The sequence below is a fragment of the Saccopteryx leptura genome, chromosome 9, assembly GCF_036850995.1.
Source record: "Saccopteryx leptura isolate mSacLep1 chromosome 9, mSacLep1_pri_phased_curated, whole genome shotgun sequence".
Classification (NCBI taxonomy): Eukaryota; Metazoa; Chordata; class Mammalia; order Chiroptera; family Emballonuridae; genus Saccopteryx; species Saccopteryx leptura.
This window is the reverse complement of record NC_089511.1, coordinates 18239700-18263679: the sequence shown is the minus strand read 5'-3', so window position 1 is coordinate 18263679 and position 23980 is coordinate 18239700. Positions and strand designations below refer to the sequence as shown.

Sequence of the window (23980 nt, the reverse complement as noted above, 5' to 3'; positions counted from 1 at the left end):
ATGCCCAGCCAACTATTAAACTAATTAAAACAATTTAAACTGTTAAGAAAATTTTTGTGGTTTTATTGTATCATGAGGCATTGAAACATCTGAACAAATCATTATCTGGGCGGTGAGGCAGCTGCTTTCTCCTTCACTTCTTTGGGTTACTAGAGCAACTTGTCAGTAGATTAAAAAAAAAAAAGACAACCTTTTGCATTACTTAAGTCTTTCCAAGGCATGCGCTGGTACAACACAAACTTCTCCTGTCAGATGTAACTAGTCTAGTGTCCAAACATCATGCACAATACCTAGGTAGCAGCAGCGCACTGCACCCACTCCCACCGTGGCCCTGCTCATTTGTGTATGATATTTGGAGCATCTGGAGGAGTGTGAATAGTATTGGGAAGAGGAGGGAGGAGGAAACAGCATGAGTGCCTGGCTGGGAGGTCAGCCAAAGTTGTGAAGGGCAAGCCTGAACATGTCATTGGTGCAAACCCAAGCATCGTTGATGTTCTTTAATAGGAACATCTGGTGGAACCCCATGATAGGGTCTTCATCAGCCTGTAAGGAAAGAAAAATGATTCAGTAAGGGGGCCAGGGAACAGGAAGGGAGTTCAGTGGTAGGGTAACAGGGTAAAATATGCTGTCTTTGGATCAAGCCCTATTGTCTTGAACTCAAATCTCAATAAAATCTAGGCAAACTTGTGAATGTGAAAGTGAATTGCCACCAGTTAGCTATAGCAAAAGGGCAGAGAACATACCTGTCTCTAAGCCAATGTCTCTGGGCACAAGAGACCAATTTGAAAGAGTTCCACAGTGCTCACCTCATAACTTACGGTATCTAAAAACACTTAGTGTATGATTATGCCAGTTGATTCAATTAGGAGAAGCAACCCCTAGACCCCTAGACTTGCTGTGGACAAATACATAAGAAAGGCTCACAGCGGTAGAGCGTCGGCCTGGCGTGCAGGGGACCCGGGTTCAATTCCCGGCCAGGGCACATAGGAGAAGCGCCCATTTGCTTCTCCACCCCCACCCCCTCCTTCCTCTCTGTCTCTCTCTTCCCCTCCCGCAGCCAAGGCTCCATTGGAGCAAAGATGGCCCGGGCGCTGGGGATGGCTCCTTGGCCTCTGCCCCAGGCGCCAGAGTAGCTCTGGTCGCGGCAGAGCGACCCCCCCCAGGGGCAGACCATCGCCCCCTGGTGGGCAGAGCATCACCCCTGGTGGGCGTGCCGGGTGGATCCCGGTCGGGCGCATGCGGGAGTCTGTCTGACTGTCTCTCCCCATTTCCAGCTTCAGAAAAATACAAAAAAAAAAAAAGGCTCAAAACCGAATTCACATTGTGATCATAGTTCTACAGGGAAAAAAATAAAAGCATCTCCATCAGGTGATCTGTTGATAACAGAAAAGCAAGCTTGACCAGGCGGTGGCGCAGTGGATAGTGTTCGCCTAGGATGCAGAGGACCCAGGTTCGAAACCTGGAGGTTGCCAGCCTGAGCAGGGGTTCACCAGCTTGAGCACAGGGTTGCTCTCTTGAGTGTGGGATACAGACATGACCCCAGGGTCGCTAGCTTGAAACCCAAGGTTGCTGGCTTGAGCAAGGGGTCATTGGCTCAACTGGAGCCCCCTGGTCAAGGCAAATATGAGAAAGCAGTCAATGAAACACTAAGGTACCGCAACGAAGAATTGATGCTTCTCATTTCTCTCCCTTCCTGTCTGTCCGTCCCTATCAGGTCCTCTCTCTCGCTAAAAAGAAAGAAAGAAAACAGAAAAGCAAGAGACCTCCAGCCAAACTGCTGAAGACCAGGATAAGGTAGAAGCCCAGCTAACACCACCAGTTTTTCTGGGAATTATTTTCAGCAAGGAGGCAAATCAGTCGTTTGAGTCCTCAGAGCTAGAGAGAAACCAAAGAAAGAACCTGAAGACATGTAGGAAAGGGCACTGCTTACTGAGCCCAGCCTGGAAAAGTGGGCACTGGGCCCCCTGGAGAGACCTCATTACTCCCAATGGCCTATTTGAACACAGGACATCTTGGACAGGCAGGAGAAACTAACAGGAAAGTCCAGGCCAGATGTCAGGTCCCTCTAAGTTCACTGCAACCCCTGTATTAGACACTGGAAGCCCTGCCTCGCTTAGAGAGAAGGCCTGTTATTCTGAGCCCCACCATGACAGGGTCCCAGGAGGCTGGGATCTTGTCAAGGGGCAGCTAATTTCTTCTGTTTTAGGAAAGAGGAGAGGCTTTTTGGAAACCTAGAATCTGGCTTCAGTCTGGGGGTCCTTGGGGGACACTGAGAGGCCACAAGAAAGCTTTAAAAATAACAGATCTCAAGAAAGGAAAGGGAGCCTGACCAGGCAGTGGCGCAGTGGATAGAGCGTCAGACTGGGATGCGGAAGACCCAGGTTCAAGACCCCAAGGTCGCCAGCTTGAGTGCAGGCTCATCTGATTTGAGCAAAAAGCTCATCAGCTTGGACCCAAGGTCGCTGGCTCAAGCAAGGGGTTACTCGGTCTGCTGAAGGCCCACCGTCAAGGCACATATGAGAAAGCAATCAATGAACAACTAAGGTGTTGCAATGAGCAACAAAAAACTAATGATTGATGCTTCTCATCTCTCCGTTCCTGTCTGTCTGTCTGTCCCTCTCTCTGTAATTAAAAAAAAAAAAGAAAGAAAGAAAGGAAAGGGAAAAATGCAGAGAGAAGCAGGAGTTCCAGGAATACACTTTGCTCAGCAGGTAGAGGAAACAGGAGCCCGTTCAGCACCTAGCTGGCCTATCCAGGGTCAAATGCCTACAGATAGTCACCTCAGGGTAGGTAAGGTGGCCCAGTGACTTGGCACCACAGCTTCATCCTGTTCTTATATCTCTTGTCCCTTTTTCAAAAAGGCTCTACACCAGTGCTCTCCACAGTAACAGAAATGTTCTGTCTGTGCTAACAGCCCTAAGTGACCAAGCACTTGAAATACAGCTAGTAGTATAACTGAGGAGTTACATTTTATTTCATTTCAATTAGTGTAATTTAGAAATAAACACATGTGGCTGATTGCTATTATACTTAATTTTACAGCTCTAGATAGTCACTTTGTCTGGGAGATCCTTGATAAATAGGTCATATCATAGGGAAAGAAGGGGCACAGGGTTCTCTTCTGCCTGCCCACTTCTCCCTAGCAGCACCGTTACCTTAAGCTGGCCCACAACCATGCTGATGATGCAGCTATCTGGCGTGGGCTGATGGTCCTGTGCCGTGATGCTGTGCTGGATTTTCTGGAACGGAAGGCTCTGCAAGAGAAAGAGTGAGTAATGGGCTGCGGCCAGCAGAGAAGAGTCTGCTTGCAGCCCCACCCAGGCCCTTACTTACAGACAACTTCTCCACAATGGCAGCTTTTCCCTGGAACTGCTGTCCTTCCCACGTAAGGCATGATGCATCAATCTGAAAACCAGGAAACCTGGGGTTAGAGCCTCAGATCACCAAAGGTATCTCCGAGGCCCTAAAAAAAAACCCTAAAAACAATCTTTCTTAAAAAAGAAAAAAAGAATCTTTCTTGGGGAAGTGAGTCCACACCTCAGCTTCTCTGTCAAGAAGGGAACTGACCTTTTTCGGCTCTCCAATCAGCAGCATGGTAGTGGGCAACAAGCGCCTTATGAAAGGTGGCATAAAAAGAGCCAAGAAGCAAGTGACTGATCCATTTTCTAAAGACTGGTATGGTGTGAAAGCATCAGCTGTGTTCACTATATGAAATATTGGGGCCTGACCTGTGGTGGCGCAGTGGATAACACAATAACCTGGAACGCTCAGGTCACTGGTTCAAAACCTCTGGCTTGCCTGGTCAAGGCACATATGGGAGTTGATGCTTCCTGCCCCCCTCATATCAATCTCTCTCTCTCACCCCCCTCTCACCTTACTCTCTAAAGTGAATAAATTAAAAAAAATTTTTTTTTTTTAATTTTTTAAATTAAAAAGGTAATATTGGGAAAGCACTAGTCACAAGAATTCATGGAACCAAAATCACATCTGATGGTCTCAGGGGTCGTGTTTTTGAAGTGCACCTACCTGATCTGCAGAATAATAAAGTAGCATTTAGAAAATTCAAGCTAATTACTGAGGATGTTCAGGGCAAAAACTGCCTGATTAATTTCCATGGCATAGGTCTTACCCATCACAAAATGTGCTCCAAGATTAAAAAATGGCAGACCAGGCCCTGGCTGGTTGGCTCAGTGGTAGAGCGTCGGCCTGGCGTGCAGGAGTCCCGGGTTCGATTCCCGGCCAGGACACACAGGAGAAGCGCCCATCTGCTTCTCCACCCCTCCCCCTCTCCTTCCTCTCTGTCTCTCTCTTCCCCTCCCGCAGCCAAAGCTCCACTGGAGCAAAGTTGGCCTGGGCGCTGAGGATGGCTCTGTGGCCTCTGCCTCAGGCGCTAGAATGGCTCTGGTTGCAACAGAGCAATGCCCCAGATGGGCAGAGCATCGCCCCCTGGTGGGCATGCCGGGTGGATCCCAGGCGGGTGCATGCGGGAGTCTGACTGCCTCCCCATTTCCAGCTTCAAAAAATACAAAAAAAATAAAAATAAAGGCAGACCATGATTGAAGCTCATGTTAATGTCAAGACTACCTATACTTATTTGCTTCATTTATTCTGTGTTGGTTTCACTAAAAAACGCAACAATCAGATTCAGAAGGCCTCTTATGCTCAGCATCAACAGGTCTGCCAAATCTGGAGGATGATGATAGAAATCATGGCCCAAGAGATGCAAGTGACTTGAAAGAAGTAGTCAATAAATTGATCCCAGAGAACACTGGAAAAGACATAGAAAAGGCTTGGCAATCTATTTATCGCCTCCATGATGTCTTCGTTAGAAAAGTCCAAATGCTGAAGAAGCCCAAGTTTGAATTGAGAAAACTCATGGAGCTTCATGGTGAAGGCAGCAGTTCTGGGAGAGCTACGGGGGATGAGACAAGTGCTAAAGTTGAACAAGTTGATGGATATGAGAGACCCCCCCACTCCACCCCGGTCCAAGAATCTATTTAAGATTCATACATTTAATGATGACAAATAAAAAATCCTATTTATGGGGGAGAAAGGGGAGTCTGAGAATAAGCTTCCAAACTTTACACTATTAACCACTTCTTCCCATCATCCTAGAGCTTAGGCCTGAAAAACTTAACAATATACAAACTTATTAAGTAAGTCGATTTCCCAGTTTTTATTCAAGAAGTCATATGAGCCCTGGCTGGGTAACTGAGTTGGCTGGAGCCCTGTCCCCATACACCAAGATTGAGGTTTGACTCCCCAGTCAGGGCACATACAAGAATCAACCAGTGAATGTGTAAATGAGTGGAACAAATTTATGTCTTTCTCTCTCTCTCTCAAATCAGTAAGTAAAAAATAAAAATAAAAGACGTCATCATATGACCACTGATATGAATGAGCCCCAAGCTGGTGGTATGTGGCCAAGGCTCAGCCAAAAGCCATCCTACTGTATGGTCGATCAGCACCAGTTCCAGAGAAGTCATCAGAAATAACTTGGAAACATCCTATGTTCATCACTATCTATAGAGCCTAGCTGAGTTCAACTGAGTCCTTTCCACAGGGGCTCCCATGAGGTCAGGGAGAAATGCAAGTTGACAAGACCTCCCAAGGCAACCAACTAGCTTTGCCCCTGCCCTCAAGATTTCCCCAGCCACAGTCTTCAGGGGCAGAACTCAAAAGTGCCTCTGCTACTTACTAGCTGTGACATTAGGCAAATTACTTTTCTGTGTCTCAGTTTCCTAATATTCAAAGGGGACATGTGCTAAGAAGTATATGAAATGATACATAAAATGTTTTTTTTGGACTTTGCTAACTCTCTGTTCTAGGTCAGGCCTGCTTTAATTGATATTGAGACAAATGCCAGGATCCCAAAGTCAAATCAGTTCAAGGTTTTTTAAAATTCTCAATCTATGATAATGACAATCAAATAAACCTCTGGGCCCTGGTTGGTTGGCTCAGTGGTAGAGCGTCGGCCTGGCGTGCAGAGGTCCCGGGTTCGATTCCCGGCCAGGGCACACAGGAGAGGCGCCCATCTGCCTCTCCACCCCTCCCCCTCTCCTTCCTCTCTGTCTCTCTCTTCCCCTCCCGCAGCGAAGCTCCATCGGAGCAAAGATGGCCCGGGCGCTGGGGATGGCTCCTTGGCCTCTGCCCCAGGTGCTAGAGTGGCTCTGGTCCCGACAGAGCGATGCCCCGGAGGGGCAGAGCGTCGCCCCCTGGTGGGCGTGCCAGGTGGATCCCGGTCAGGCGCATGCGGGAATCTGTCTGACTGTCTCTCCCCGTTTCCAGCTTCAGAAAAAATACAAAATAAATAAATAAATACATACATACATACATACAAAATAAACCTCTGCTGGATTTGGCCTTCCACTGGCAAGATCCCTTTCTTTTCCCCAAAATTTCTGAATAAACCTGGCTTTTTGGAGGGATACATAGAGTAGTTTGCCCAAGTCCAGTCAGGCTCTGAGGCTACGCTGGATGACTCCTATTACTTTTATCCTAGGAAGACCCACAAGACATGGCCTGATCAATTATATTTCTTTGATCAAGTGTTGGGCAGGGTCAAATACAAGTAGCTCTTGGTGTATATAAACACCACTAAAATAGCGGCAAACAATGCTTGCACAGAAAGGTTTCTCATGTAAGTATCGCGCACTAACCGACTGTGCCACTGGACACCCAGAAGGGTTTCTCAAAGGACATACTAGCCTCTCTGGGCTAACCCTATTTGTTTCCCATGAGCATTCAGGGGCTCTTGGCCCCCAAAAGAAAGCCGGATCTGAAGCCTCAAGGATACCTCAGCTTTGCACTGCTGATGCCCATGGCTACTGCCTCCAGAGGGCCCTATGAGCCCTAGTCTCTGCCTGTTGCTTCCCAATCTAGAACAATGGCACTTCCAGAACCCTCTGCCCAAGGTATCAGAATTCCTACTCTTGTGGAACATGAAAGAAAGGAATGTGTGAAACAAGTAGCTGGGTCAGACCTCCAGCCCCCTGTCCTATGGACAGCTCAGATAGAAGAGTGTAGCCAAAGCCATTGAGGGCTGCCAGAACTTGTAAACTGGACGAAATGACCCCATACCTGACCTAAGCACCTGGGGTCCCATTCCCATCCTAGAGCTAGAGACTTACGTAAATTGCGCCTAGCTGGGTTCTGTCGTTATCAAATAACTGGTAGTAATGTTGAATGAAGCTGGATCCAATCTGTTCCCAAATTGGCTTGTCTCCCATTCTGGAGCGTCACCCAGCCTCGTTGAGACCTGTAAGACCAGTGAGACAGGAAGGGAAGCGTTGGTATGGTGGGAGCAGAAGTAGATAGTCACTCTCTCTGCACTGACCCTCACACCTCCCTGGCCTTCTTGAACAGGAAGTCCTTTGCTGAGGTCTGTTCACACAGGAGACATGGAGAGACCCCAGGGAATTGGTTGGAGACCCTTCTCAATACAGACCAGTGCGGGGAGCCCCAAGGTAGACCAGACTCAGCCCTCCTTTGAGGAGTTCTAGTTGATGAGACAGAGAGATGCCAGGGCCATAGAGCACACAGGATGGGTACAGAGGGTGAAGCCAGGACAAAGAAGATCAGAGACGGTCCTTCAATGACCAATGAGGGGATGGACCTTGAAGGAGGAGCTAAGCACCATCCACATAGCTTTTCATTTAATCCTCTCAACAACCTCGGCAAGAGTTATTGCTATTCTTCCCTCCTTATAGGCCAGCACCTACTAATTTCTGTGTGTGAAGTGTCTTCTATTACAGCCCTCAATGTCTCTAGAAAGCCCTAGCATATACTGGCAGGTGGAGGAAGACCCAGTGAGAGTGGGGGAAGAGAGATGGCTCCTTAAGATTCTACTAACTAGCCCTGGACGGTTGGCTCAGTGGTAGAGCGTCGGCCTGGCGTGCGGAAGTCCCGGGTTTGATTCCCGGCCAGGGCACACAGGAGAGGCGCCCATCTGCTTCTCCACCCCTCCCCCTCTCCTTCCTCTCTGTCTCTCTCCTCCCCTCCCGCAGCCGAGGCTCCACTGGAGCAAAAGATGGCCCGGGTGCTGGGGATGGCTCCATGGCCTCTGCCCCAGGTGCTAGAGTGGCTCTGGTCGCAACAGAGCGACGCCCCGGAGGGGCAGAGCATCGCCCGCTGGTGGGCGTGCCGGGTGGATCCCGGTCAGGCGCATGCGGGAGTCTGTCTGACTGCCTCCCCATTTCCAGCTTCAGAAAAAATAAAAATTAAAAATAAAAAAAAAATAAAAAATAAAAAAGGATTCTACTAACTATAAAACAGCATATAACCCTCCCTTAGTCTTAACAGGGCAGTTTACATCTTTGAGGCCAAGTAATGTCTGGCCCTCTCTGGGGTAATTTTCATTGATGAGGGTGACCCTTGCCTACTTCAAAGCCAGTGACAAGTTCAGGAGATCACAAAGGAATAGATGAGGGATATAGGGAGGGGAAATGGAGGCTATGAGAGGGAAATATCATATTTCATCTCTTCACATCCCCCATACCTCAGCACTGCTTCCATTGGGAAGGGAAGGGGAAACCCCTTCCCAGCTATAGACATCACAGTGCCAAGGATATTAAGACAGGAAAATTACTCAGGCTTGCTAGGCCCCTCCTGGATAGGGAAGTCTGTAGTATCTCACTGCAGGATCCTATGACAGCAGACCCATGTGTTGTTCTGTATTTGTCTAACTTGAAAGGAACCCAGCCCCTCTTTCCAGTTAACAGGACTCTGAACCAAAACTGTAAGTAGATGGGTTCGACCCTGATAAACAACCAGTCACGGTAGTAGGAGGTGATGCAATTCACTACCTATCTTAGGGCCTCAGCCTCCTCCTCCTCCTCGGTAAAATGGAGGTGGAACCCAGTGGTTGCGAAGCCTCACTGAAAGAACCTGGTCAAGTACTCAGCTCAACATGGTAAGTGCTAGTTCACTCCAGTCCCTGTGAGCTCACCCAAGGCCAAAGGAGCCAATGGGGAGGGACAGTGTAGAGAGACAGTAACTTATCCTCAATCCAGCCAATCTTCTAGCCTATCACCAACACTCCAACCAATGAGGGGCCAGGAAGGTGAGCCAGCTTTATTTTAGGTCCCCTAGGAGGTTCACTAAAAATAGCAGCTCAGTGCTGGGATAACTAAGAAATGTCCAGGAAAGTCTAAAATAAGCAGAGGAGAGAACTTGGATCAGGCCACGCCTGTTACACAGGAACACAAGGTATGTCCCAGTTCACACTCTGCCAAGAAACTAATCAACAAGTGTAAAAGGCATAGGACTAACAGCTAGTCTCAGCTATGTTGTCCTGGTCACATTTCCAAAGGGTACCCACACACAAACACGGATTACTTGAGGCAGGGCACAGCCCCACATTATCTCTGCCCCTTCCAGCCCAGTAGTAACTACACTTAGCTCACTCACTGCAGCCCAACCTCACCACATCTTATCCACAACATACCTTGCCCAGCCCCTGAGAGCTCTGGGGCAGGGGAATAGCCAAAAGAATAGATGAGGGTCTTCTGTCCTGCCCTCAGCAAGGCTGGGAAGCTCAGGGAAATCTTGGAGAAAAGAGAGTGCTAATCAGAAGAAACAATGTAAGCCTGACCAGGCAGTGCCACAGTGGATAGAGTATCAGCCTGGGATGCTGAGGACCCCAGGTTTGAAACCCTGAGGTCACTGGTATGAGCATGGGCTCACCAGCTCATGCCGAGGGTCAGATCATCAGCTTGAGTGGGGTTAATGGCTCAACTGGAGCCCCCTGGTCAAGACACACATATGAGAAGCAATCAATGAACAACTAAGGTGCTGCAACAATCAGTTAATGCTTCTCATCTCTCTCCCTTTCTGTCGGTCCCCTTCTCTCTCTCTTAAAAAAAAAAAAAGGAAGAAACAGTATAAGCAAATATCTGGGGAAAGGAAAAGAGATAAGGGCAGGAAACCGGGAAGCCGGAGATGCGAGGGTGAGAGGAACTAAGGTTAGAAGCTGATCCAAAGACAAGAAAAGTGTCAACATGTGGGGGATCAGTGAGGCAGAGGAAGGGTGTGGGTGTTTTTTTTTCCTTTTTCAATATTGTTCTTAATGATGTGATAACTTGCTAATACAAAAACTACAAGACATTGATGCTTCTCATATCTCTGCGTTCCTGTCTGTCCCTATCTATCCCTCTGTCTCTAAATAAATAAAATCTTAAAAAAAAAAACCCAAAAAACAAAAACTACAAGACAGAAGTAATGGAGTAAAGAGGGTAGAAGGATAAAGAGACAGAAGAGCTCTCAGGTCTGGTAGGGCAGGGCAGGTCAGAGTGAGCTCTCCTGAGGAACAGGACAGCTGAGGGTCTCCCAGAAAGTGAGAAGAGCCTTCAAAATGATGTGGATTGAGACCTTTGCTTTAAAAATGCCAAGCAGGGCTGCCTAAGTCAATATCAATGTCACTCGAGGTCTGCTTGACCTTAATTTCTTTATTTCCATATAATGATCACAATAGCCATGTGGTCAGATTCCAGTGTCATCCTGCTTAACAGGTGGGAAAACAGGTTCAGTGATGTGGGAGTCTTGCTCCAAGTTCACACAGTACATCAGTGCTGACACTGGGTGCTCTGGTCGAGGCCAGTGATTTCTCTCTGCTACCTTTGCATCCCAGAGCTCTAAACCACAAAGCTGGCCATGTCCTTCTGCTACAGCAGCACTCCTTGCCTTTGGGTTAAAGACCAAATCCCAGTCCCCCTTGCCCCCTAAGCTGGGTTGCTCAGTTGGTTAGAGCATTGTCCTGATACACCAAGGTTGTGGGTTCAATCCCCGGTCAGGGCACATACAAGAATCAATCAGTGAATGTTCTCCTTCCTCTATTAAAAAAAAAAAGGAGAGGCCCTGGCCGGTTGGCTCAGCGGTAGAGCGTCAGCCTGGCGTGCAGGGGACCCGGGTTTGATTCCCGGCCAGGGCACATAGGAGAAGCGCCCATTTGCTTCTCCACCCCCCTCCCTCCTTCCTCTCTGTCTCTCTCTTCCCCTCCCGCAGCCAAGGCTCCATTGGAGCAAGGATGGCCCGGGCGCTGGGGATGGCTCTTTGGCCTCTGCCCCAGGCACTAGAGTGGCTCTGGTCGTGGCAGAGCGACACCCCGGAGGGGCAGAGCATCGCCCCCTGGTGGGCATGCCGGGTGGATCCCGGTCGGGCGCATGCGGGAGTCTGTCTGACTGTCTCTCCCCGTTTCCAGCTTCAGAAGATAAATAAAAAGAAAAAAAAAAAAAAAAAAAGGAGAGGCCCTGGCCGGTTGGCTCAGCAGTAGAGCGTCGGCCTGGCGTGCAGGAGTCCCGGGTTCGATTCCCGGCCAGGGCACACAGGAGAAGCACCCATCTGCTTCTCCACCCTTCCCCCTCTCCTTCTTCTCTGTCTCTCTCTTCCCCTCCCGCAGCTGAGGCTCCATTGGAGCAAACATGGCCTGGGCGCTGAGGATGGCTCTGTGGCCTCTGCCTCAGGCGCTAGGATGGCTCTGGTTGCAACAGAGCGACGCCCCAGATGGGCAGAGCATCGCCCCCTGGTGGGCATGCCGGGTGGATCCTGGTAGGGCACATGCGGGAGTCCGACTGCCTCCCCGTTTCCAGCTTTGGAAAAATGGAAAAAAAAAAAAAAAAAAAGGAGAACTTAAAGGACAAACTACTAAGTTCCACATGTGGCCATCTACACCTGCACACCTGTCCCTGCCTCTCCAGGCACTCTCCTCTATCTCAATCCAGCTCCATACACAAATACACCAGAACTCACCAAATGCTTGCCCACCATACTGTCCTCTCTCTCCTCATCTGCCTGGTCAGTCCTTGCTTCTTCCATCAAGTCACTGTTCAGATCCCCACATATTTAGGGACAGACACCTTCCCAAACGCAAATGCTGAACTCCAACCCTACAGGCAAATCCATACCCACTCTTTCACCTAAACACTGTAGCTCTGGGAGGTGAGGATTCCAGTGTGGTTCTTGCTATACTCCCAATCTCCTGGCAAAGAGCACGGCCATCAAACCACAGGACTTACAGTTTCAGATTCTAAATCTCCCACAAAGCTTTCAATTCATGGCTGGAATGCAACGTCCCTAAGTCCAGAAAAATAAGCAGGGTGCAGAGCCCCCCTCCCATCCTCATGCAACACAGGGGAGAGGTCTGAGCCAGGCTGGGAGGAGGCTCACCAGGATAGTCAGCAAGCCCTAACCTTGTTTCTAATATAGTTACCATAGAAAGAACAGCGTGGAAAACAACAAAATGCCAAAGCCCTGGCCAGATAAGTTGGTTAGAGCACTGTCCCGAAGTAGAGGCTGCCAGTTCAATCCCCAGTCAGGGCACATACAGAAACAGATCCATGTTCCTGTCTCTCTCTCTCTTACCTCAAATCAGTTAAAAAAAAAAAAAAAAGAAAGAAAGAAACATAAAATGCCAAGGCTCAGAGGCAGCCTCACATCAGATTGGTGACTGACCTTCATGATGGCTTCGCTACAGCTCTTCCAAGAGGGCTGCTGACAACGACATCTCCTGCTTCACCCCAACAGTCGGCAGGCTGACTGAGGCCAGGCTCCTCGAGGAGAGAAATGACCTTGATGACCTCTCGCCCACTGAGCACCAGTCTTTAGTGACCCTTAGGTCTCTGTGGGTGCAAAGACCCTCTAAGAAAGTCTCAAAAACTGTGGCCCTCTCCCAATAAATTTGCACAGTGGCAGGATGCCCCAGCCTAGTGAATAATTTTAGGTTGTTTACACTCCTGAGGTTCAGTCACAGACCCCAGGTTAAAACCACCAGCCCAGGAGATCCCTTTAAGCAACACAAAATCTTCATTTTTATCCTCCAATTCTGGGTCAGTGTTTCTAGAGACAAAACTTGAATACGCAGTACCCAGCTGAGGAGATCTCATTTTCTTTTTCTTGACTGACTTTAGAGAGACAAGAAAGAGGAAAGGAGAGAGGGAGAGAGAGGAAGCAAGAGTGAGAAAGAAGGAAAGAGAGGAGGAAAGAAAGGGAGAGGGAGAGAGAAGCATTCATTTTGTTGTTCCACTTAGGAGTTGTGCATTCACTGGTCACCTCCCATATGTGTCCAGACCTGGGCTCGAACCCACAACCCTGGTATCTTAGGATCACACTCTAACTGATTGAGCTAACTGGCCAGGACTAATAACAAATCATTTTCACTAATGGGTATTAGGTATAGAAATGTGCTAAGGGCTTTTACATGCTTCTGTCCTTAAACAGCCTGAGTCAACACACATGTTACAGATGAGCAAAGTGAGGTTCAGCAAGGTTAACTAACTTTAACTTGCTCAAGGTCACTAACCCAATAAATGAAGGAAATGAATGGAACCAGTAAACTCCAGAGCCAGGACTCCCAGCAACAACAGGTCTGAAAATAAAAATAAATAGCACATAAAGCTGAAGCCCCAATATCTGACGCTGGCTTTCTCAGACAAGGGCAAGGCAGGCCTGAACTAGGACTTCTGCCTCCAAACAAAGGTGCCAGGCAGATGTCCACACTAAACTATAGGTGTTTTCATGGGGGATGATCTCACAGTTTTCCCAAATCTTCAAAGTCACAACCCTGTTCTACCATCTCAGCAGACAGAGCTTGGCCTAGCAGAACCTGGGGCAGGGACTGGGGAAGGAGAGTGATAAGGAAGAGGACATCACTAACTCCAAACTGATACACAGAAAGATGTTCACATGTCTGAGGGCCCATTAAAAAGGCCTACAGGGAATGTTAGCAGATGTGCTGAGGTTAGTGAGTGGGTCCTTGAAATCGAGACTAACAGTGGCCATTACTCTCACACCTATTTTCTGCCAAGACCCCAAAACCCCCAAAGCATCCAGGTTGGGAAAGACTGTTCCAACAAGTGGGTCTGACAGCCAACCTTGGCTTCAACTTCTGGGCCAGAGCATAGGCATGTACTGCAGGGAGAGAGGAGAAATGCAGTGTACTGTCAACAGACAAGAAGACACTGCAGGGTGCCTGTTCTTCACGGACAAACTGCCCCTCTGATTTCATGGTGAGTGGTGCTCCAATGACTTCCCTCCCCATTCTCCACTGACAAAGTCTGAACCACTTAACTCATCTTCAAGGCCTTGTGTGACCTGTCCTCCCAGTTGTGCAATCTCATCTCCTGCCACCGACCCTCCCCCCCACCCTTCCTTTACAGCTACTCAGCATATTCTTTTTTTTTTTTAATCCTCATTTGTTATTTCTTTATTGATTTTAAAGAGTGAGAAGGGGGGAGGAGTGGAAAGCATCAACTCGTAGTAATTGCTTTTCACATATGCTTTGACCAGGCAAGCCCAAGATTTTGAACCAGTGACCTCAGCATTTCAAGTTGACACATTATGCACTGTGCCACCACAGGTCAGGCAGCCACTTGGCATTTTCTTGTTTCTGGAACATGCTAAGCCTGTTCTCACTCTAGGGTTTTGCAACTGTTGATCCTACTTCCTGGATCCCTCTTCTCCCCTAAATCTTCATGTGTCTGGCTCCTGACACCTATTTGTCAGCTCAGATGTCTCCTCCTCATAGATACCTCCCCTTGACCAATCAGTCTAAAATAGCTACCCAAGTACTCATCTTACTATCTTGTTATTTTCTTAGAATTTGTCACTGCATGAGATTGTCACAATACATATGAGGTGGGGCAAAAGTAGATTTAGAGTTGTTCATACGGAAAATAATAGAATAACTAACATAACAATGCAAGAAAAAAACTTTCACATACTAAGTGTAAACCTACTTTTGCCCCACCCTGTATTTGTTTATAATCTGTGTCCCTGACCAGGCACCCCTCTTCCTAGGGTGCCTGGCTTGGCCCTCAATAACTATTTGTCTAAGTCTCTGAACATACAGAAAGTGAGGCTGAGGCCAGTCCTTCTGTGGAGGAGGAGGAATTTGGGGCAAACCCTGCTCAATTTAAGTGGCCAAGTGACCCACTTCCTCCTCCACCTACATCTTCTGTCCAAGGTGTCAGGAAACAGCCCTTTGCCATCTATTCCACCCTCTGTCTGTCTGATGGGTGTGGCATGTGGGGCTTGGCCACAACTCCTTCTTCTCACTCTCAAGGCCCTGGTCAGTCACCTGCAATACAGCTGTGGCTAAACAGCAGGAATACAACCCCTCGCTCAAAGCCTGGCCTCTAGCCCGCTCCGCTCCTCCTCTCCCTCGTGGTGTCTTGTCAGTAATTGTGGGGATGTTAGGGGTTATCAACTGAGGGTAAAAAGCAGGACTCAGTTGTAAGGAGTCATTTTCAGGTCCCAGGTGAACACTATGCTGAGAGCTAGGAAGAAGCCCTGAGCTAGGACGGCAACTGCCTCATCACCACTCCCCTGCCTAGAGTCTAGAGAGAAATCAGCCAAGGTCTGCTGCCCAAATGGCTGGCTAGGACAGAACCCTTTTTGGGGCAGACCCTTGAGGTCAAGGTGCCCAAAGTATCCTGATGGCCTTTTCTTCTTCTGCCTAAAAGAAGGGCTTTTTAGTGCTGCCCTGGCTAGTCCAGAAGCTGAATTCTGAGACCTGTATTCTGGTCTCTGCTCTGCACTTAGTCCCTGAGTAGCCTCCCTTTCCCAGGTGGCTCAGAGATCTCTGGGACCCTAGCCAACTCCTGTCTATGAACTTGCTGGTTAGGTACACATGGACTTGGCTCCCTCAATGTGACCTGAAGTCCCTAGATGACCAACCCCCTTGACTGGCACCAATACCACCGTGACACTCTGACTGAGATGAGCAATGTAATAAAGGGATGGAGGTGGAGTCCCCAGTGTGGTGAAAGGAATGTCTCCTATTAGCCAAACAGCTGTGTGTCATTGTTTGAGCCTTACAACCCTGTAGAGCTGGTATGATTATCATCGCTTTGTAGTAGATGAGGAAACCAAAAGGTTAAGAAAAAGTCAAGGCTACACAAGGCTACTGGCACGGCCAGCATTAAAGTGTCTGCAAAACTGGACTGGAATAGCTGAGAGCCAAGATCAAATAGCAAAGAGCATACAGGTCACAAATTGAGTTGGTGAGGAGCAAAGCTCAGGCCTTTTCTTCTCCTCTGAAATCAACAAGCTCCATGCCACTCAGGACAGAAAGCCCTTGAGTGCATGCTTAGCTGATCAAAGCAGGTTTACACCATAGAGACAAATGAGAACTTGCTTTCTCCTGAGCCTGAAACTACCTCTGCAAGTGGAACCAATGTCTCTATGCGCAGATGTCTTTCCAGGGAGAAGCAGTTTCTGCTTTAGTGAGACCCAGTGGCTCCAATGGCCTATCTGAGGCTCTAAGAACAAACATTCCAGAATTCCCCTAGTTTACTGAGATAACCAGCCCTCAATTCCCAGGCACCTTGGAAATATCCCTCGCCTGATGGTGGTTCTTCTTCTCCAGGCCCCTCTCCAGCCTGGAGCTTAAGGAGTTGGCACAAAGCAGGTACCAGCAGAAAATAAGGAGAAAGGCCCAGGGTAGTCACAGGAAGTTCTCCATCAGCCAGCGATGGAAGCCCTGGGGCCAATGAGCAGGGTGATCCCTGGCCCTCTTGTATCCCTCTCTTCCCTAGCCACTAAGATACTTCTCTAGTCACAGCCAGACCTGAAAAAAGATTCTTTCCAGGAAGATATATTCCAGCTGACAGGGTAAGAAGAGGAAGGTGCCACACAGACGTGGTAGTCAGTGCACTGACCAGAATATCACCCAGGCCAGGAAGTCATTCCAGGGATAACCCACACACACTGCTCCCTCCCTCAGGAAGGGAGTCAAGAAATCCTGCAACATAGGGTCAAAGCAAGAGAATCAATGCTGGGAAATTCAATTCAAAATACACAAACAAACTCAAATGCCCCACTGGGGGAAAAAAAGCCCATAAGGAGGTTCACCTCAGCCCAAGTGCACAGAAATCCTGCCCAACTTTCATTTCAATGTCCATTCTTGGAAAACTTTTTGGATTCACCCCTCTCTCCAAAAGGACTATTCTCTTTCATCTTGAGGAGGGAGCCTCTGTCTCACTATGGGAAGTTGTCTGATAGGCACTACTCCAGGAGCACTGGGCACTTGAATAAAAGTGATCTAAGAGGGTCTCAGTAAAACAGAAGCCACAAACACCTATTCCAAGTGGGGAATAATAGGAAGGCCACAGACCACAGAATGCTGGTTAGATTCCCAGGTACTGGGAGGACACCCATCAGAGACCTCTGAGAGATGGAGGAAGAGCAGGCTGTAGAAGACAGCAGCTAGAATCAACAGCCATAGCAATTTAAAGTAGTGACAAGTTCTGGCCAGTTTGCTCAGTTGGTTAAGAATGTTGTCATCAGGCCCTGGCAGGTTGGCACAGTGGTAGAGCATCGGCCTGGCGTGCAGGAGTCCTGGGTTCGATTCCTGGACAGGGCACACAGGAGAAGCGCCCATCTGCTTCTTCCCCCTTCCCTCTCTCCTTCCTCTCTGTCTCTCTCTTCCCCTCCCGCAGCCAAGGGTCCATTGGAGCAAAGTTGGCCTGGGAGCTGAGGATGGCTCCATGGCCTCTGCCTCAGGCGTTAGAATGGCTCTGGTTGCAACAGAGCAACGCCCCAGATGGGCAGAGCATTGCCCCCTGGTGGGCAAGCCGGGTGGATTCTGGTCAGGCGCATGCGGGAGTCTTGTCTGACTGCCTCCCAGTTTCCAACTTCAGAAAAATACAGAAAAGAATGTTGTCACCAAACAATAAGGTTGCAAGTTCAATTCCCAGTCAGGGTACACACGAGAAGCAAACAATAAGCGCATGACTGAGTGGAAGGAACAACAAATTAATGCTTCCTCCCTCCCCCCTCCCCTCCCTCTCCCTTCTTCTGTCTCTCTGAAAATAAAAGAGAAATTAAGTCCTGGCTGGATGGCTCATCAGTTGGAGCGTTGTCCTGGAGCACGGAGTTTGCTGGTTGGATTTGCTGGTCGGGGCACATACAGGAGCAGCTCCATGTTCCTGTCTCTCTCTCTCCCTGCCTCTCTCAAAAATAAAATAAATAATTAAATAAAGTAGTGACAGCCTTGCTCAAGGGACCCTAGACCTTCCTGGCCCACCACCTGCAGGTACACACTTGCTCTGTGTACTGAAGAGGAGAGAGAGCTCAATTAAACAGCCTTTCCTCTTCAGTGCTCTAATCATTAAGCCACTCCCCTCTCTGTGCAGGGGCAAGAGCCCCTATCAGTCCCTTCAACTTTGCCCTCAGCCTGTTCCCCCTACTATGACCTCTAGCACCAGAACTGGGTAGAATACATTTTCCTAATTCTAGCCTCAGCCTAGAGCAGTGGTTCTCAACCTTTCTAATGCCATGACCCCGCAATACAATTCCTCATGTTGCAGTGACCCCAAACCAAAAAATAATTTTGGTGGCTACTTCATAACTGTAATTTTGCTACAGTTATGATTCGGAATGTAAATACCTGATATGCATTATGTATTTTCCGATGGCTTTAGGCAACCCCACCGGGGTCGTGACCCACAGGTTGAGAACCGCTAGCCTAGAGCCTGACACACAGAAAGAGTTCAAAGAATGGTTGAATAAAACTAATCACTGGTGGCCTGACCAGGCGGTGGCACAGTGGATAGAGTGTCGGACTGGGATGCAGAAGACCCAGGTTGAGACCCCGAGGTCACCAGCTTGAGCATCACGGGCTCATCTGGTTTGAGCAAAAGCCCACCAGCGTGAACCCAAGGTCGCTGGCTCCAGCAAGGGGTTACTCAGTCTGCTGAAGGCCCACGGTCAAGACACATATGAGAAAGCAATCAATGAACAACTAAGGTGTTGCAACACGCAATGAAAAACTAATGATTGATGCTTCTCATCTCTCTCCGTTTCTGTCTGTCTGTCCCTGTCTATCCCTCTCTCTGACTCACTCTCTGTCTCTGTAAAAAAAAAACAAAAAAAAAAAAACAACAACAAAAAAAACCTGATCATTGGTGAAAAAGAAGAAAAAAATAATTTCGGCCCTGGCCAGTTGGCTCAGTGGTAGAGCGTCAGCCTGGCGTGCAGGAGTCCCGGGTTCGATTCCCGGCCAGGGCACACAGGAGAAGCGCCCATCTGCTTCTCCACCCTTCCCCCTCTCCTTCCTCTCTGTCTCTCTCTTCCCCTCCCGTAGCCAAGGCTCCATTGGAGCAAAGTTGGCCCAGGCGCTGAGGATGGCTCCATGGCCTCTGCCTCAAGAGCTAGAATGGCTCTGGTTGCAACAGAGCAACGCCCCAGATGGGCAGAGCATCACTCACTGGTGGGCATGCCAGGTGGATCCCTGTCGGGCGCATGCAGGAGTCTGTCTGACTGCCTCCCCGTTTCCAACTTCAGAAAAATACAAAAAAAAAATTTTTTTTTCAAGGAAAATACTAATGCCTCAATAAGGGAATCCCAGAATTTTTTGATATAAGGTGGCTTCCAGTTTTAAGATTTGAGAATTCCCCATCTCTTAAATTATTCATCCCATCCCAACCACCAACTATAGACAACAGAATAAAGTGACACATGGCACAGGGTGGAAAGGTGGGCTCCGTGTCACTGAGGAACCTAGTTTTGAGCTAGTTGAGAACCCAGTCATCCTCACACCCTGCCCCCATGCTTATGCAGCCACATCCCAACTGTCCTGTGCCAGGCCCCACTTTCTAAGTCAGTCCGACAAGAATAAAAGGTGCAGAATGATTCTAAAGAACCCCAGGGATCTTTTATCTTTGAGACCCAAATGGCTTACCAAGTTCCAGAAAGATCAAGGACATCTGGGTAATCAGGATGCCTTGCAAGGGTGTGCCAACTCCAGACACAGTTACAGGGAACTTCTAAAAAGACTTGAACGAGAGAGAAACCTGAATTCCTCCTACTGCTGTGTATGTAACCCTTGTGATCAAGCCACCCAAGGCCTTGGAATGTGCAAAACTAACCCACAGCCTTAAAAGCCTAGCTCACCTGAAACCTGTGTCCTCGAAAGAACTAATCCAGACAATCTGGAGAGGTTCATGAAACAACTGCTTCCAATGCTAAGAGATTCCACCACACCGATCCTACGCATGTTGCATAGGTAGTCCTTCCTTGTTGCCCACCTCCACTGGCAAATCATGCCTCTCCTGAGCTTGTTGAATTAACCTGACTTCTAGGTGCTCACGTGCTGGGATGTGGACAAGGATTGAGTTCAGAAAGAACTCTAATCTTTGCCTGCCCTAACCAGGGAGAATGACTAGACAGAGCAATTGAACTGAAGGAAAACTTCCAAAGCTAAAGCCCAATGATCAGGGGAAAAAAATCTCTTGGGTAAATACTCAAGGGGGTGGGCTGGGGGGAGTCCAGAGGTGGAGGGTTTCTGCACCATGGACCTAACTTAACTCTTCTAAGAGACCTGCTTGCTACTGAGGCCAGGCCTGCAGAGGCTTAGCTGCTCTTTTAGTCCCTGTGGCTCAGAAATCATACTGATCAAAGGAATCAAAACTTGACAAGCTGCCTCTTCCCAAACGACTATGGCCTTCTCTGGACTGTTCCCTTATATCATCACTCAATGAGAAATGCTTTTAGGAAGCCTATAAGAGAACTATTCTATGGCTAGATACTTCACTTCTCCCAAAACTTAAAGGGGTAGCTGGAGCCATCATTAAGGGCAATTTCCCAAGGCCCACCCAATTTACTGCCTGTTCACAGATCACTCCAGCTCTTGGGAAGTGAGCAAGCGAGGGAAGCCTGACTTTCTGCAGCTTTCAGCTCTAGTTCTGCTAAAAGGGCTTCAGAAGGACCCCATAGAGTCTGAACCTGAGCTCCACAGCCCAAATGTGCTTGACCCCCAATGTTGCTTCAAGCCCAGCCTGCTGTCTGGCACTGGATTCAAGGATCTCAAGCCTGGATTCTACCTCCCCCTCCAGTGAATCCCATCTTATCACCACCATTCTTACAAAATCATCCTCCCCTGTGGGGGAGGGCAAATGGTTCTGGGAGGAGCAGGCATGAGGATTAGGCTGCGCCTGGGAGGTCGAATGTGTTGGAGGTTCACACATTCAACCTCACTTCCTTGGCCGATCAACCCACCACAGCTGGGGCCTCCTCACTGAGAGAAAAGGGCGTGGGCTGAGCCATCCAGTCTGGAGCTGCCTCATCACATCAGGCCAGATTCTCCAAGGCTGGTCGGGGTGAAGTCCCAAGTGGAATCCCCCTCCAGCCCCAGATTACCTGACCCTGTCCTCCACGCAGGACAACTTACACGAGTTCCATACAGTTGAGAGAGGGGGAAGGCTTCGTGCACTCCCAAAAGAACAGACAAGCAGAGGAACATTCACCCTCATCCTAGCCAGGCTATAGTTAGGAACTGGATAAGAGTCCCAAACCCGGACTGCGGCTGGCGGGAGCCCTTACCCAATGCTGACTCCGGAGTGGGCCGGGGGGCGCTTGCCCATCCCCAGATCCTTCGCAGGCGGGTAGCAGGACGTGGGCTGGGGTCGACCCACCCGCCTGCCTCCAGAGCTTGCGGGACTCAGGCAGAGCGGGCTAGGCCAGACGGGGCGGGGCCCGGAGAGCCCCATCCGAATGGTCTGGATAAGAGAAAAAGGCCCGATCCTAGCGCAGCTCGGTGCACCCGCCATGTGCACAGTACGGCCTGGACAGACGCCTGGGTGTCTCTCTGTGTTTCCCCTAGCCGCGCCTCAGAGAACCGGTGGGAGGCGGAGCCGCGCGCGACACATGGCCCCGGTCCCGCGCGGCTTCGGGCCGCCTAAGGGAGGGGGGTAGGGGAGGGGCCGCCTGGGGACTCGCGGCGGAGGCTCCAGGCAGCTAGGAGAGCGGCTCCTGCGTCCCAGCCCCCGCCCCGGCGCGCTACCCCCGACACTCACCCAAGGGGCTGGCACGATGGCGGCAGCGGCGGCGGCGGCAGCAACCCAGGGCGGACTGCGACCGACTGTCCCTTCCCCCCTGCCTTCCCTCTCCACCCCGCTGCACTCTGGGAAACGCAGTCTCCCCGCGCTCCTTTCTGGCATGGATGCTCCAGGGTAAAACTACAGTTCCCGGCGTGCTGTGCGCCAAGGCCCAGACACGGCCGCAGCGCGGAAGGTGAGGCTAAGCCAGCAAGGGAGGCTGCCGGGGTGAGCCCCTGAGAATTGTGGTCTAGCGGAAGCCTCTGGAACACCCGAGGTTGGCGCCAGGCAAGGGTTAGGGTTCTGTTGTCACCAGGTCCGAGCCAGTGCGGCCCCACCCCGGCTGCGCAGCTGTCTGGGATTGGCCCCGCCTCCGTGGGATCCCAGCTTGGCCCCAAGCTGGCCTAGCCCCGTCCCCGGCCCCTAGGCTATTTCCGCCCGCGAACCTCCCTCCTTTTTGGTGTTCGGGCCGCCTCTTCGGAGAGGTACTTTAGACCTGCACGGGGCAGAACCCATACATAGTTTATGCTGTCCCCACATTCGTGTGCCCTGCTGATCGCCATTCGGGCCTAAAGCTGGTTTCCAGCAGGAAAGGCTTTCCTTGAGCTGTAGACTCAAATGTTTCTCAAGTGGGGCTCAGCTGGAGACAGGATTTCTTGAAATCTCCAAAATATTCTCCTAAGATTTTTTTTGCAACAAGCGGGCCAGCTAAGAGGTTCATTTTTACTAATGGGGAAAGAGAAGTACCTGGCTCACCCAAAGTTTCCCTGCGATTTAAATTTTAGTTGTTTCCTGGGCAACGCAAACATTTAAGGCCTGCCCCTAGGTCAGGCCAGTTGGTAGAAATGCCCTACAGCTAACCCGCGGGGCCACAGGTAATGAAAATAGCTACAAGGCTTCTGGCAGCCCATGTTTTCCCTCCTGGCCAGGTATCTTTCAGTATTCTTGTTTTTCCAGAAGTTTTGCTCCTCAGGGACCCCACTCTGTCCTTTTAGAGATGGCTGGTAAGACTAAGCCAAGCTTATTAAATCCCAGGTCTGGCCTGACCAGGTGGTGGTGCAGTGGATAGAGCGTCGGACTGGGATGCGGAGGACCCAGGTTCGAGACCTCGAAGTTGCCAGCTTGAGCGTGGGCTCATCTGGTTTGAGCAAAAGCTCACCAGCTTGAGCCCAAGGTCGCTGGCTCAAGCAAGGGGTTACTCGATCTGCTGAAGGCCCACAGTCAAGGCACATATGAGAAAGCAATCAATGAACAACTAAGGTGTTGCAACGCACAATGAAAAACTAATGATTGATACTTCTCATCTCTCTCCATTCCTGTCTGTCCCTGTCTATTCCTCTCTCTGACTCTGTCTCTGTAAAATAAATAAATAAATAAATAAATAAATCCATCCCAGGTCTGTATTACTTTGCCTCATGCTCTTTTTTTAAAATTTATTTATTCATTTTAGAAAGAAGAGAGAGTGAGAGAAAGAGAGAGAAAGGGGGAGAGGAGTAGGAAGCATCAACTCCCATATGTGCCTTGACCAGGCAAGCCCAGGGTTTTGAACCAGTGACCTCAGCATTCCAGATCAACGCTTTATCCACTGCGCCACCCCAGGTCAGGCTGTCTCATGCTCTTATTACCCAGCCAGTGAGAACTCTACATTGGCCTGCTTGTGGTGCATCTGGGACCCCCTTGCTGAGCTGTCCTCCCCACAAGAAGCAAAACACTGGATAGGTTGTGTACACATACCCTTCACACACCAAAGTCCTGGCCAGAACCGGGCCCTCACACTTTCCTGGGAGTACTGCTAAGAGGTTTCACATGAGCCAAAGCAGAAAGTGTTAAGTTCCTTCAACAAACGGAAGCTAAAGTATACACTAAAGAGCATGGTCTGAGCTTGGATAAGCCCTTGCTTCCTAGTGAAGGAGAGGGGACATAGGGGACATGTGAGCAACTGGCCCAATAGATACAGGCAAAGGGCTTCAGTCCCAGCTGGCCTGCAAGGGCACTTCTGTGCTTCCACCACCTTACCACTAGCTAGAACTCTAGAAAGGAAGAGATCCAGTCTCTTCTCCAACCCAGCACCTGCACAGTCTATCCTGACTCCACCTCCCCACCAAAGGCCAAGGACGAGAGCAGAGACTGAGGAACATTTTACAGTCCTTTCAGTTTGCAGCCACAAAGAA

The 23980-nt window shown here is 49.5% G+C and overlaps 1 protein-coding gene and 1 pseudogene across 5 annotated transcripts; one reads left to right on the top strand and one right to left on the bottom strand.

The window, feature by feature from the left end:
- Positions 1-40: 40 nt before the first annotated feature.
- On the bottom strand, positions 41-21941 carry NUTF2 (nuclear transport factor 2). 5 transcript variants are annotated; one of them, XM_066349210.1, is made up of 6 exons: positions 21789-21876; positions 12448-12614; positions 7131-7258; positions 3334-3405; positions 3156-3254; positions 41-543 (listed from the first exon to the last, which is right to left on the bottom strand). In XM_066349210.1, exons 3-6 carry the CDS (start codon positions 7227-7229, stop codon positions 430-432), a joined length of 384 nt encoding a protein of 127 aa, XP_066205307.1. In that variant the 5' UTR covers positions 7230-7258; positions 12448-12614; positions 21789-21876; the 3' UTR covers positions 41-429. The 5 variants fall into 5 exon arrangements, with proteins under 5 accessions (XP_066205307.1, XP_066205308.1, XP_066205306.1 ...); XM_066349211.1 differs by having other exon boundaries at positions 12448-12542; positions 21789-21835; XM_066349209.1 differs by lacking the exon at positions 12448-12614 and having other exon boundaries at positions 21789-21941.
- LOC136381042 (small ribosomal subunit protein eS1-like) lies at positions 3593-5060 on the top strand (annotated as a pseudogene).
- Positions 21942-23980: the final 2039 nt, after the last annotated feature.